Here is a 14342-nt window from a genome sequence, read left to right as displayed (position 1 = left end):
TACAAGGCAATATAAAAACAAAAATAAAAGGATCAAAAATAACATTTAAATCTTAAATAAATAAGAAGCGTATTATACAAGTAAACTTAAATAGTAAAAACAAAATAATCTTACAGACAGAACAATACTTAACACTTTGACTGCCAGAGGTTTTTTCAGTTAGAAACTGCCACCGCCAGCGTTTATAGCCCAATTCGATGTTTTTATTAAAGCTGATTGAAACTATGTATGTGATCTGATTTACATGTAATTTAGACTAAAATAATCATAAAGATTTTAGCTTTACAATGGTACCAAGAACGATTTTCAAATCGCAATATGTAAATCGTAATAGTAAAATGAAAGTAACCCACTTTTTGAGTTTTTCGTAGTTTCGCGCAAGAAAGTCGAGATATTCGCGATTTTGTGCAAGACATCACAATATGAAAATATCGCCCGGTGAGATCAACAAACAACGAAAAAGTTACTTACACGGCACCGGTAGGCCTATAAAAACAAGTTATCACTATCGAAAAATGTATTACATTTTATAAATCATAAATCTTACATCATTGTTTCGCCAAAATCCACATAGTAAAGACACCAGGCCTAGTTAACTAGGCCTAAAGTTGGTCCGGAACCGTTTTATGACTAGGCCTAGACTATAGCCTAGCAAGTAAACTGATGATAATATTCATACCATTTCTAAACAAGTTTGTTGCGTGAAACTCGGCCACTTACAGAGAAGCACCAAAACAATTAGGGTATCCATACAATAATAAAATCAAAGACTTCATACTGAAAATCCATCCATTATTTTTTATTCAGATAACAAACAAACATGCCAATCCACATAAACCTTTGTAATACTTCGGCGGCATAGCTAGCGCGCGACCGATACACAATGCGCCAAACCATCGCTGTACGCGCTACTGTGATGCGCGGTGTATGTTATTTCGACAGGTACCATTTTGAAAATCGTTCGTAACCAGATTAGTTACTTTCAAAAAGTAAAATATTTACGGTCCAGACCGAATATAGTGTCCATATTTATAGTATATACCAATAATTAACCTATCTACAGGATTTCGTAAAAAAACGCGAAAAACGAAGATCTTCGTGTTTGGCAGTCAAGCGTTGTGTTTCCAAAAACGAAGATCTTCGTGTTTGGCAGTCAAAGTGTTAACCTTTATGATGGAGTTAATCTTATCTATTTGTTATTATCATTATTGAAGTGATGATGATAAAATTAATAAAAATTAATAATATTCAGAAATGGTAAACATCGCTTGTTAATTTGATAATAAATAGTGCAGTATTACTTTCTTGGTTTCCATAGAGTAAAACCAAATTATTTCTCCTGTGTTTGATGAACGAGCTTGTCATTTGTGTTTTACATATTTATGGTAGTAAAAGGCAGTTTGCAGTGATATAACAAGCTTATTTTTACACGAATTGGATTAATTTATAGTTAAGTGGCCACTTAGGGCCTAGTTTATTATCCGTTTAGAACGAACATAGCTATCTAGAACTTTGAGCTGCATTTTAATGGCGTATACTAACTGTAGCATGCAACAGCAAATATATTTATATACAAAATATTGCTGTATTGTTTTAAGATGTATTGTCCCCCAAAAACATGAAGAATGAAGATTAATAAAAAAAAAAGACTTTCAATTGATATTTTGCAGTTTAATAAACTTCCTTAGTAAAAAGAAATGGTTAAATGCAGCCAAAAACTTTTTGACTTCCAGTCAATTTGACTATTTTTGCTTCAAATTGCAGTTTTGTTAAAGTGAATATCTATTATGTGACATTAAAATGGCATATTCGACAAAAACATTTAAAACAATTATTTTTTTCTTGGGAAACAATATATCTTTAAGGTTTGCATGTCGATTTTGGTACACCAGGTGTTTCCAAAAGAAGATAAAGTATGGTTGAGAATGTCTCTGCGTTTCGGTTGTTATGCTGTAATTATCTTCTGGAGAATGTTATGTTACTGATTCTCTGATCAAGTGTGACACATATTTTCCTGTATGACATGCAATTTTGCGTAATTTAAGTATAAATAAATGGGAAACTTTTAAATATAAGAAATGTTAATTATCAGTTCTAATTCTTGACCACTTGGACCATTCAGAACTATATGTTGAAAGATAAATGTTAGATGAATATTGTCTTTTGTGGTTGTTGTGCATGATTTGAACCCAAACCGTCAGCATTTATTTACTTATCTTATCAACCGTAATGGTATTCAACTTAACTCTTATAATCACAGAATACAATTATCTTCTAACTTACAATGCAAGCAATGTCTAATTGCCACTAACAAGAAATAAACAATATTTCCAACGTAAAACGTTATCAAGGTTGAGGATTGCGAGTGAATTTGCGTAATGGCTACTTTGTCGAAAGGTTATCGTGAATGGAAACATCGTTGGGTACTTAGAAACTGAACAACTGTTGTTTACCGATCTTATCTCCAACGAAACATGTACACTCGGTCGTAACATGTTATCATCTCAATCCCTTCCATTATGGCCAACCAATCAAACATCAATGTCTAAAATTGGATGATTGTCTGCAGTTGACCAAACATTGACAGGTTTCTTTTGCACAGGTATACTCAACAATTTTCTCGTTCAAACTTGTAAATTGGTTATTAATTAGCATATGTACTGAATTTTGAGATGTGTGCATGAAATAAATTTCTCGTTCAGCGTATTTTATTTGGACGTGTGATCACTCACCTGCGACTACTTGCGTGATGATATATGGTTGATTTGAGATCGGTGAAATTACTCACAAATTCACACTCATTTAACGTGTCTTCATTTCGACACTCACTGTTTAACCCTTGCCTTATGTAAGTGATCAAATCATCGAATGCAACACTTAATGCTGATTTTGCTGATTTATTTGTGCAAACGTGTTGCGGATTTAGTTGCTGTTACATAAAATTGATCCGTAGTGCAAATATAACGTAAACAGTACATTGCATTTGCTTCAGTCTATATTTTGCACTGATTTACTCCATCTATTTAGATGTTAACAATTTTTTGTCATTCTGTCGACACCATAACAAATGGAGAATAAAGCATCGGTTTGAGTGAACTGTTTAATTGGATGTATGCTAATTTGAATATATCGGTGTTTTTTCAGCTCTTAATAACACACGGTCGTCATAAGATTTGTTGATTGTTTTATCCTTGTAACAACAGCGGACACTATCAAGCTATTGTTAGACTGGCCATTGTCTTGAGGGATTATGAAGAAGTCATAATCAACCGTTAGCTGCATCGTCAACACAAATTAAAGAGAACAGCTCCTCCAGTTTCTAAATACAATCGCTCGTGAAGGACTTCCATTCTCATTTGTTCGAGTTTCTAGATATCATATCACACTCTTGATTTGTTTTCATCCAGAGCGTAGAATATTAATTTAGAATTGAATTGGTTTGTCGATTCAACGTAGTAGTGCTTTTGATTTCACGATCTGTGTAATTATTAAATTGACCAAACGTACGAGAAGATATACAGTTTGAACTTTGTTATTCAAGAAATTTTCATACATATTTGATATGATTTGTTTCTATTGATTTGAATTGAGGTTCACTGATTTTACTGAACAGGTATTTAGGTATTGATTGGTGGTGGAAGAGTTTCATTTTGCAAAACATAATAAAACATACCAGGAACACATTAGTGGTCGAATGGTATGGTATCGGCACATTGAGAAGAAGAGCTAAGTTTGAGTAAATTTTACTTTTACTTGCAAAGATTTATCAGTCGCCAAGTTTTTCTTATACTTTCCGGAGAAAAATAATGTAGAAATTTACTATGCATACCAAGTCACAGCGGTCTAATGGTAGCGTGCCAGCAAGTTAAATCAGAAGATTCCACAGTTCAAGTTATAGGTTGCTCAGTTTTTCTCATTTTTACAATTTAAAATTTATTCTGGACAGTTGTTGTATTTACTATCTAATTGGATTCTTTTTAAGTGCTTCTTCTGTAACATTTGTTTGTGAAATTAAGACAAAGGAGAAGAAATATATACAGATGATTGCAGAAAGAAAGCAATTAAATTTATGAATGGAAAAACTGTTTTATGGTTATTGTTTGAAAAGGTGTTTGAGTTACGGCATGTCTGGGTTTTTACGTCATAATTGTTGATCGTATAGATGTATTTTGATCAGTCTTCCGTATCGTCAGTTAGATGATTTAATATCGTAAAAGCAGAAATTGAACGTTGTATAATTCAATCGTAATATAATTCGTCTGCCTGTACATGACAAGAGTGTTGGAGTACTAATGAGATAGGTTACTGGATGTTAAACTCTGTCTGATTTCTTTCTTGATTGAGAATATTCTGTAACTATAATTCTACACCATGAGTTCTTACTTAACTTTACCGTCTCCTGAAGTGAAAATGAGAAAGAACAGTTCGGTGATGCCGCCTGTTGTTAAGCGAACTTTTGCACCGTTGAGACCAAGGTCGAAATCGGTTGGAACAGCGTGAGTTACCGTTTTTCTTTTCATATTTCCTTTCTTTTTTCTTTCATTTTTGTTATTTATCTACTATTGTATTTGGATTTTACATTTGTTGTCAATTGGTTGCATTCATTTTCATTCAATTTTTTTTTGTTAATAAAAAAACAAGAAAATGTAGTTTATATAGACATCACACTTTTTATATGATTATACAGCACTGGTTAAACTGAACCATTAAATCAGTAAAAGAATGCAGTTACTGCAGTAGAATAATTGTGTATGATCCGTGAAAACATAACTTAATATTAATAAGATATCTTCAATCTTATTACTACATTAAAACCAGATGAAATCGATACATTTTTCTAGCAAATCCTGGCGCCACCACTGGCGCTACTCAACCAGTAATTTCATCGCACTGGCAACAGTTGCTATTATAACATCGCCGACTTCTCATTCTCAAGTTAGATGTAATGATCTAACAAGCTATGTAAATATTTGGTTGCTGGAAGAGATAATATGACCTTTTATCATGTTAATCAATAACTTAAGTGTTTGTGTGCGTAAGCAATTATAAAATAGTTGTTTCTTTTAGCAAATAAATCTTCAGTAGAAATTAGCAGATAGATAATTGTTAAAGACACCTTCCCTACGTTTTTTAGATCTATTTTAAGATCACAAACTATATTTAAACTAAAAATAATACTATATGGTCCTATTGCGATAACTTTTTTCGTCTTTAAATGGTTAAAAATGTGAAAAATAAGTTGATTCTAATAATTATAGCGGCCCGCTATAAATCCCAAAATGCATTGCGCGCGGATTGATATTTCTGTTTTTCTTCTGTAATTCACCCACTTTTCGATCGATCGTGCGGCCAAAACAAATGGAAGACTCCTAACTTTTCAGTGAAAATACCGGGTTTTCCCCAATTTGTATCAACGGAGTCTGGCAAAAATAGAAAGAAAATTAATGCAGCAACTATACAACGTCAGGCTAGGTATATAGATGTTCGTACGTTACCGATGTTTACCAGCTAGGCCTACAAAACTAAGCCTAGCTAGGCTAGGCCTAAAGACCGTCCACAAGAGGTCAGTCGCCGCGAGCTACCTAGGTAGTGCATTGTTTCTCACTTTTTATCATAATTTACCATAAAACGTACATTTAAGACAAGGAATGACCTGGTTTAATGTTTTTAAAGTAATATATATGTATTATTTTTACAAAACGTCACAAATTGTAGGGAAGGTGTCTTTAACTGACAAAAAAAGTATAATATAATAATATTTTAAGTTTTTTTATGACAATAATTATTATTCATCTGCATATTCAGAAAAAAAAACAAAAGTATACATACATTAATCATATCAAAACATTTTAATTTGAAATGAAATAACAAATTAATATCCTAGTCAGGGGAACCCTATACAATTCCATTGTGTCCTTACAATTGAGGGAGAGGGATTGGACAGAGAGGGATAGACAGTGACTGTGAGGTCATAATTGTTTTTGCTATGTGAAAGTCATATTTAGCTCAATTAACAACACTGGCAGCTAATATAGATTCGTTCGTTAATATAGCACACTTTAACCACTTAAAAGTATGATATTGCCAGCTATTAAAATAGAAATGCCAGAAGCCAAGGTAGAGAAATGTAATTGTTTCAAAGCAAGGTACCTTAGTCCTTGCAACCAATGAAATTGCTATCCAGACATCGTACATAGTATCAAAAAAATAGTTAATAATTGATCGGTTTAAGTATTGTTAACTCCCCAAATCTAAAACTTTAGCTCCAGAAGGTTGGTTTTCAGGTTGAAAGTTTGATTTTCAAAATATGTTTTGAATAATAGTAAAGAATTTTAAATCATATGAAATCAAATCAATCTTTATTTCTGTTATAAAAAAAAATTTAAGATTAAACTGTATCATTTACAATACTTTTACCACACTAAATAAGAGGTACATCCCTAAAGCTCTGTCTACACTATCAAACTTGTGCCCAAATATGGTAGTCATGTACCCAAATATAGTAGTGATATGACTTTATCATGTCCATATATGCACATAACATTTTTTTGTCACATAAAGTTTGATATTGTAGACAGAGCTTTAGGCCAAATACACCCCCACATTCCCACCCTCACATGTTTCAACAACACCCGTACACTCAAAACAAATTTTCTAGCATTATGATACAGATATCAATATATTCCACTGAGAAAGATAGGCAATAGATTGTACAGAGAGAATATGAATGTTAGATTATATTTTCCAAGGTTAGTGATATATCCCATATGTAAATAAAGGTGTTGCGTTACAGTAATAATACAAGTCAACCATATTAAAATCTATTGATTTACATGTCAAGTTATTATTACCCAAGATTGTTTTATGAATTAAAATCAATAATTATCAAATGGTGGGGGTGTTGTAAATGTCAGAGGTTGTTTTAAAGGGTAGAGGTCAGCACAATATACACAACTTGTTTCTTTATCCAGGGGTGAAATGAATACTTTGAAGATACAAAATATAATGTCTATGGTATCATACTTTAAATATCAAATAAATGGAGGAAGGGGGAGGTGTTAGAGTTAGAGGAATTATAAATTTCCAAGGTCAAAGTTCATGAACTCATATTTGCCATATATCTGTTCATTTGAATTCGTGAATTTTATATACAGTACAGTATATATATTTTATTAATATGCAATCTATTATGTACCATCATATCTATCTAATTGTAATTTAGAAGTTGTGGGTGTAGGGTAGGGGGAAGTTGTAGAGGTCAAAGTTCATATTTTTTTCCCACCGTAAGCCTACACATTTTGTAGATTTTATTTTAATAATAGCTATACTTGCAAGCCATGAAATTGTATACTATATTTTCAATTGATATGTAATCTGAAATCGAAAGATTGCTTCTGCAAGGTAAAACATCTAATTGTAGTTTCAGTTCTTGAACAAATAATAAGATAAGAAAAATAAAACAAATATCGCATAGGAATCCAATACTCATAAATGTAATTAAATTAATACAATTTGGAAAGCGTGTTTGCTTGCATTCCTGTAAAATGTAATTTTATGTTTTTATTCTAAAACCGACCTTTTGTTTGTGTTGTTTTATAACTGTTCTACTTCGCAGCCAAAATATGTGTGCTTTTAATGATAGGGTGCAGTTTAAAATCAATAACTAAAGAAACTAAACTTTAAACATAGTATCTTTCTTTGTTAAAATCCTTAATTAATTCATAATGCATATGAGTATAAATGTCTGCATGGTGGATAACGCTGGAGTAAAGTTAGGTTTGCGATACACCATGTATTTCCAAAGGAAGTAAAGTATAGTTGTTGCAGCATTTTGGTTGGTAAGCTCTGTCTACACTATCAAAGTTTATGTGACCAAAAAATGTGTTGTGCCCATATGGACATGATGATGTCATATCACTACCATATTTTGGTATATCACTACCATATTTGGGCACATCACACTTTTCTTGTTAAACTAGTTTGATAGTGTAGACAGAGCTTTATGCTGCAACCGTCTTCTGAAGAATCTACACTCTATCTACACTATCAAACTAGTTTGAAAAAAAAAGTGTGATGTGCCCAAATATATTAATGATATAACATCATTGTGTCCATGGTTACATCACATTTTGTTGTACCATAATTAACCGTATTAAACTCTGATGAACAAAATGTTAGACATTTATTTGTTAAATCAGTTGATAATTTCCGAGGCGTAGGCTAGTAAACCAAATAACTCTAGTTTAAAAATGTGTCAAGTATATCAACGTTTCCTCTCATTAAATATTGCTAAGTAATTTAAATCAACAGTTTTATGTTATAAAAACACATAAATCTTCGAAAATTGACTCCTTGCCTTCTGTAAGGCATGTGTTGGCAAATGTAGACTCGCATTAAGAATATCGTTAACATTTAAAGTTCACGTAGAAGATTGTGAGGTGGGTGGCGACAAACGAAAGTATATCAACTATCTGTGAAATATTAAGACTTAAAATGATGAATTGTAAGAATAATTATAATAATTTAAATTGTAGGAATACAACACCATGTTATTATCGTTCTTCATTATGTTTCCGTGTGGGTGTTGATTAACTACCCACATACAATATTATTTCCAATGAAGTAAAAATATAAAACTACTGAAGTTGTTTTTTTTATACAAGATACAATTAGATAACTTTATTGTCAAATAGTTCATCAACGAAAGATTTGAAATTTATTTTTCTCATGGCAACTTAATATAAAAATAGAATAAAATCAGTAAAAAGTTAAAACACAAAGTAAAATACACAGTACTGTAAAATATGTACAAATAAGGATAAATGCTATATCAGGTGTTCTGAGGTGTTCGAAAATACAATTATTTGTGTTTGTCGTCATTATATTTAAATATGCATTGTGGGACTGTGCTGTCCGTAACATTCTTAAATCAATAGAATGGTAAAACAGTATTTGGCTCCACATACTTGCCCACTGAAAACAATAGATAACAAAAAGTTCAATGGACTAGCCCAACAATAGTGAATACATTGCACATAACCTATTCAAACAATTTAAAAAACCCAAACCAGGAGTTACTGACAGTACAAAGTTGCTGCTAGTAGGGGAAGGGTTCCCCTTTCCTCTAGGATCTCTTCCTGTGAAACTATTGGCTACTGAACAAGGCATTTATGCAAATTCCTATTTTTAAAAGTCACTATCTACTAGCACAGTGGTAATATCAATACAGTAAATATAACATGTATTTCATCTCTGTTTATGAACTTTTATATCTTTTATTTCATTAGGCAACAGAGATAATTCCATTCCCTTAGCAGGGGTAGGGGAGATATTTAATTTAATAATTTTGTATTCATGTTATCTTACTTGGAAAAACAAGACAAATGTTGTTTATCCACGTAACATACCAACGCTACTTAAGTTTAAGATCGTAAGCTTTTATATTCTTAGATTTATATTTCTAAATTTAGACAATTTTATTACAGCATTTATTGAAGCTAATAGACCTTCTGAATCTGTCAATAAATAGTATAAGTAGGTAACATTTTTCTATAAATACAAACATAAATTCAAGTATGGTAAAATGAACCAACAGTCAAGTATCAAGGTATTAAATCATAATCGTCCGGTCAGTGTTCTTCTTGATCGAGGCAGAATTGGTCAAAGCGAATTGGCCAACATGTCCAGATGAATTCTCAGTACGTCGTATTATACAGTATTTGTTCCTTAACTTCAAATTTTCTACAGTATTATAAATGTTCTACACATGTACTACCTGGTAATGGAATTTAGGATTTGGACCTAGAATTCATGATATAAATGAATAGTACAGTTAATAATTTTATTTAAAAGAATAACAGTTTTAGAATTGAAAAAAAATATATATATCTCTTGTATTTTTTCTAATGACAAAAACACTATATTTGACCAGAGAAGTGCTGGGTATACAAATGAAAGAGTACTGTCTGTCTGTCTGTCTGTCTGTCCATCCATCCGTGGGGACGAGGCAGTGTCATAGGTCAGAGCAATATCTTGATGAGGTTCCAAAAAAGTTGTGACTATTTTTTTAGCCCTTCCCATGATTTAGTATGTTTTATTTATGTTTACAATGTTTATATTTTATTTTATGATAAATATAAAAAAAACTCAAATTTGATCTTTTTCTGAAGTTCAACATTGAATAAAAGTATGCTGTTATAATAGTCAGATTTCATTTCTTGATTTTCATTTCTATTATCCAATTCAATTTTATACAAAATTTGAAGTGTAATTGATAGGCATACCATTTTGACAAAATGAGAATGGTTTATTTAATGTGTTTGTTTATGTAAAACAAATGTATGCTGCAATGCAAAGTTGATTAATGGCTTTGGAATACTGCGTATTAATCATCGTTAATAATTCATAATTACCTTGATGAACAATACGAATGTCAAGTTTGAAATTTAACCCCTGATGATGGTGTGATTAAATCGCAATACATCCTGTCAATGATAATCATTAATAAATTTAATAAATTAAGACGATTCTGTGCACGGTTTACTCTTTGCTTCGTTTTTGCGCATAAATTAATTAGGATGTGATTTCAGAAAACTGTAAATTTTAAAATGAGTAATTGGAATGTTTTGTAGCTGATTAGGACATAATTTCTTAAATGGCTCCATTAACAGGGCAATATTTCTAACAACTAAACATTTATTTTAACTGTAATGATATTTATACAAAATATGTACAATTTTTCTGTCAAAACAACATTTTTTTTTTAGCCAAAAATATTTAAAATTCTATGGTGTGTGATGAAAATACAAAATAATTCTAAAATAATTTGAAAGGATTCATAAAATTGTTAAACATTTCTTTTAATGAATTTACAAACTTACAATAAAGCATTTTTCTTGTATAGCCCGAGTATTATACAATATTTAAATAAATCCCACATTGGAAGGTCTTATTTACTAAATTTATCCTCAATATTTTCCCACAAAGTTACTTAGCTATCGGTGAAGTTTACAAATTGTTTCGCTACAGTAAACTTTTTCTAAAGCTTTCTCCGACTAAAGTGCCAAAGAAATATTTGGATAACAGTTATTTTACCCGATTAAGAAACTACCTGATAAATACTTCATTGATCTGTAAGATGCAGTCGATTAAAGAAGGAATTTGGAAAACCCGCTTTGAAAGGCTTGTCAATAGGCGTTACATGATTACATTCCTAAGTAGTTGACTTGTTCAACAGGTAGCGATCGTTGAGTTAATTTACTCTAAGTACCGGCTTCAGTGGGCCTAAAGTGATGCACTGGAGGGGATTCTAATTGGACCCAGTCAACCGTAAAAACAAAACTTTTTCAGGGTTGTTCTAATGCTTTTCTGTGTTAATTAACCGGATTAATTGGAATTCTCTGCGTAATTGGGTTCATGTTGTTCTGTTAGCCCCCCTAAGACGCAATTTATTTTTTGTGGGTGATTGACTGATATGGTTACGCATGACTGTTATGTTTACTAAAGATTGATAATCAGTTTATTTTGCGTAGATTTATGAGAGTAGTTTCCAACACATGGTTCTTATTTTCACTCTAGTTTCTTGGGACTATATTTTCTCTCTGAATAAAACAAGACTAATTACATAAAAGCAACATTGATACAGTGGATTTAGTTTCTGTGCATTTATCATTATATGACTTCGTTTTGATAATCATGAATTCTTTATTTGTTCGCAGGTGTGAAAGGCCGTTGCATGTGAAGGGATACATTGAAAGGTAAGCAAGGATTTTCTCAATTCAACATCATTTTAGTCCTAAAAATATTGAACTTAATAATTAACATTGAAATCTAGTAGTGCTATACTACAGTACTAAATAATATCAAAGTTTTGGTAAACATTGATGTTCATGAAAAATATATATATATCAAGACCATAGCCATGATTGGTACAGTAGGATTATTTAGTTTAACCAAAATCGCTTGACTTGGGTACCAAAAGAGGTTAATATTGTATTAGGCCAAGCAGTAGTAAATTAATTTTCCCTTTCGCTCAGGTAGAATTGGACAAACACATTTTCATGAGCTAGACCTATTTATTAGCACATTTGCTGCTGCTCTCTGGGGTCTCTAGATATACTTTAGGAATTATTTCAAAGCTGGAAAGGTTAATGTTTACTGGGGAAGCACATAAGCGGTTAGATTATCGAAATAAAAATGCAAAGTTTAGCACTTAATTTTCACAATGTTTACGTCCTCGGCCCCCCTATTTCAAAATCCAGGATCTGAAAACGACTGAAAAGCAATAATGTTGATTATTCAAGATTGAGAAAACCCTAATGGTTGTAAGAAAATCAATATATATATATATAAATTATCAGACATATGCGATTTATTTGGCAATGTAGGGGAGTAAAAATTCAACCTTGGAGAAGACAACATAAACTGAAGACAATTTTTATTAGTAATGAGACGCGAGTCAAGGGATTCGCAGACTGGAAAAAAGTGCAATCATTCAACTGTAATTTGTAAATGATAATGTATAAAATTTAAATTCTGTGAAAATTACACACGCAGATGGCAAGGATGAGCATATCCCCATTTGCATTTTTTGTATCTACCTTACAGCTATTTTTTATAGTATTATCTAAGATAGATGATGGAAAATATTTTCATTATTAGTTAGGAAATCATCAAGGTTGACCTTAACATGACCCATGTATCTTGGCTTAATGTTGGATATTTTTTCATCTCTTCGCATTTTATATTAAAACTATTCAAATATATTCGTCTATCTGATAAAATTATTCAACTTAAATTTTTATGATCAATATTTATTGTGTCTTTTTGATGGTATTTATTAATTTTATGTCAAAATTAAAGGTTGAACATTTCTGAAAATGTATATATTAAGAAAACATACAAATGAAATATTTATGCTTTTATTTTTACCTGGACAAGTGTTTGATTTGATAAGGCTGTTGTTAGCAGAATGGAAAAAATAATCCCATGAATTAGAAATACTCCTTTTGGCTAACTTTACTTTCATGGTTTTTCACTTCACCTAGTAGGAATTGTAGTATATGTAAATTAATATTATGCAAACTTAAATCTCTTTTTTAGCTCCACACCTGACTCTTCCTTTCTCTTCTAATTTGACCTTCCTTCTTCTTCTACTTTCACATCCTTACTTCTTCCTTCATTTTAATTCTACAATATTACACCTGTGATTTCCACTTATTCACACTTTTTCAACTACTTTTTCTTTATCTTCCCATCATCATTTGGTTTTCTAAACCCTGGAGACAAGTGTTGGTTTTCATGCTTAAATGAAAGAAGCGGGTGTTCACGCTTCGTTGATTTTATTAAATGAACTTGTAAAATCACAGTACTTTGATTACTTTTCTAATTGGGTACCTGACCTGATTTTGTTTCCATTTTATGGCCTCTATTTGTTCTTGACATTTCTCATAAATCATTTGAAATGGAAGACCTAGACTGGTGTTTGTTGTCTTCTCCATATTGTCCTTGCACTATAGTGGTGAATGGTTATATTTAACTGCTTCCTCTCTCTGATTTCTTCCATATGCTGTATGTACTGTGGGTTGGTTCATCAATCTTATTGGTCCCATATGCAGTCCTAGGGTCTGTTTTTGTGAAGACCAAATAATTGATTGAATAATGTGTAAATAACATTTCCTGAGCAGAGCAAAAACAGCAGTGAAATTAATGGACTTACGCTCATGACAATTTTTCGGGCAAATCCTTATTTTTATCTTCAGTTGCTTACGCTTACACATGCTTCTAGTATTGCATTTTGAGAAATTATGAAGTTTATGTTTAGTTAGACTTGTTTGCCATTATGCATCAGAAATGAAATGTCTCGCCTCACCAAAACCTTGATTTTAAAATAATTTATAAAATTCAAAAGCCATATGATACTGTATAAATAAATGCAATATTGCAATACATTGATGTCACATGAAAAAAAATATATAATAAATGTCAGAGTTTAAGGATGATATTATTATATCATCTTTTTATTCTGTAGTTATGTCAAAGTTGTGTATGAAGAGCTGACAGCAACAGTATACTATTGAAAAATATAACATTTTTTATGTGAAAACATCTTTTCAACAGCAATAATTCACTTTTTCCATTCCATTGAAGTCAACCTTTTTCTTTCGTTTTCTACAAGATCAATAACATACAAAGATTTTTAGAAAGATTAGTGATTAATTGTGATAAATTATTTGTAAGCCAATAATAATAATGTGTTGTTGCGTAGCATCACTATGTGTGATATTCAAAATAATTATCCAACAATTTTATATAGTAAATGTTATGATTCTAGTCTGACAGCT

The 14342-nt window shown here is 31.4% G+C and overlaps 1 protein-coding gene across 2 annotated transcripts in view; it reads left to right on the top strand.

Annotated features, from left to right (window-relative positions):
* LOC140045211 (uncharacterized) overlaps positions 1–14342 on the top strand; it is a 147617-nt gene that overhangs the window by 26604 nt on the left and 106671 nt on the right. For both annotated transcript variants that reach the window (XM_072090026.1, XM_072090025.1), the window contains exon 2: positions 11718–11756. In XM_072090026.1, the coding sequence (XP_071946127.1) occupies positions 11718–11756 (39 nt within the window). The remainder of the gene's footprint in view (positions 1–11717; positions 11757–14342) is intronic.

This window comes from Antedon mediterranea, chromosome 3 (assembly GCF_964355755.1).
Source record: "Antedon mediterranea chromosome 3, ecAntMedi1.1, whole genome shotgun sequence".
NCBI lineage: Eukaryota > Metazoa > Echinodermata > Crinoidea > Comatulida > Antedonidae > Antedon > Antedon mediterranea.
The sequence above is the reverse complement of the archived record's forward strand: the minus strand, read 5'-3'. Positions and strand labels throughout refer to the sequence as shown.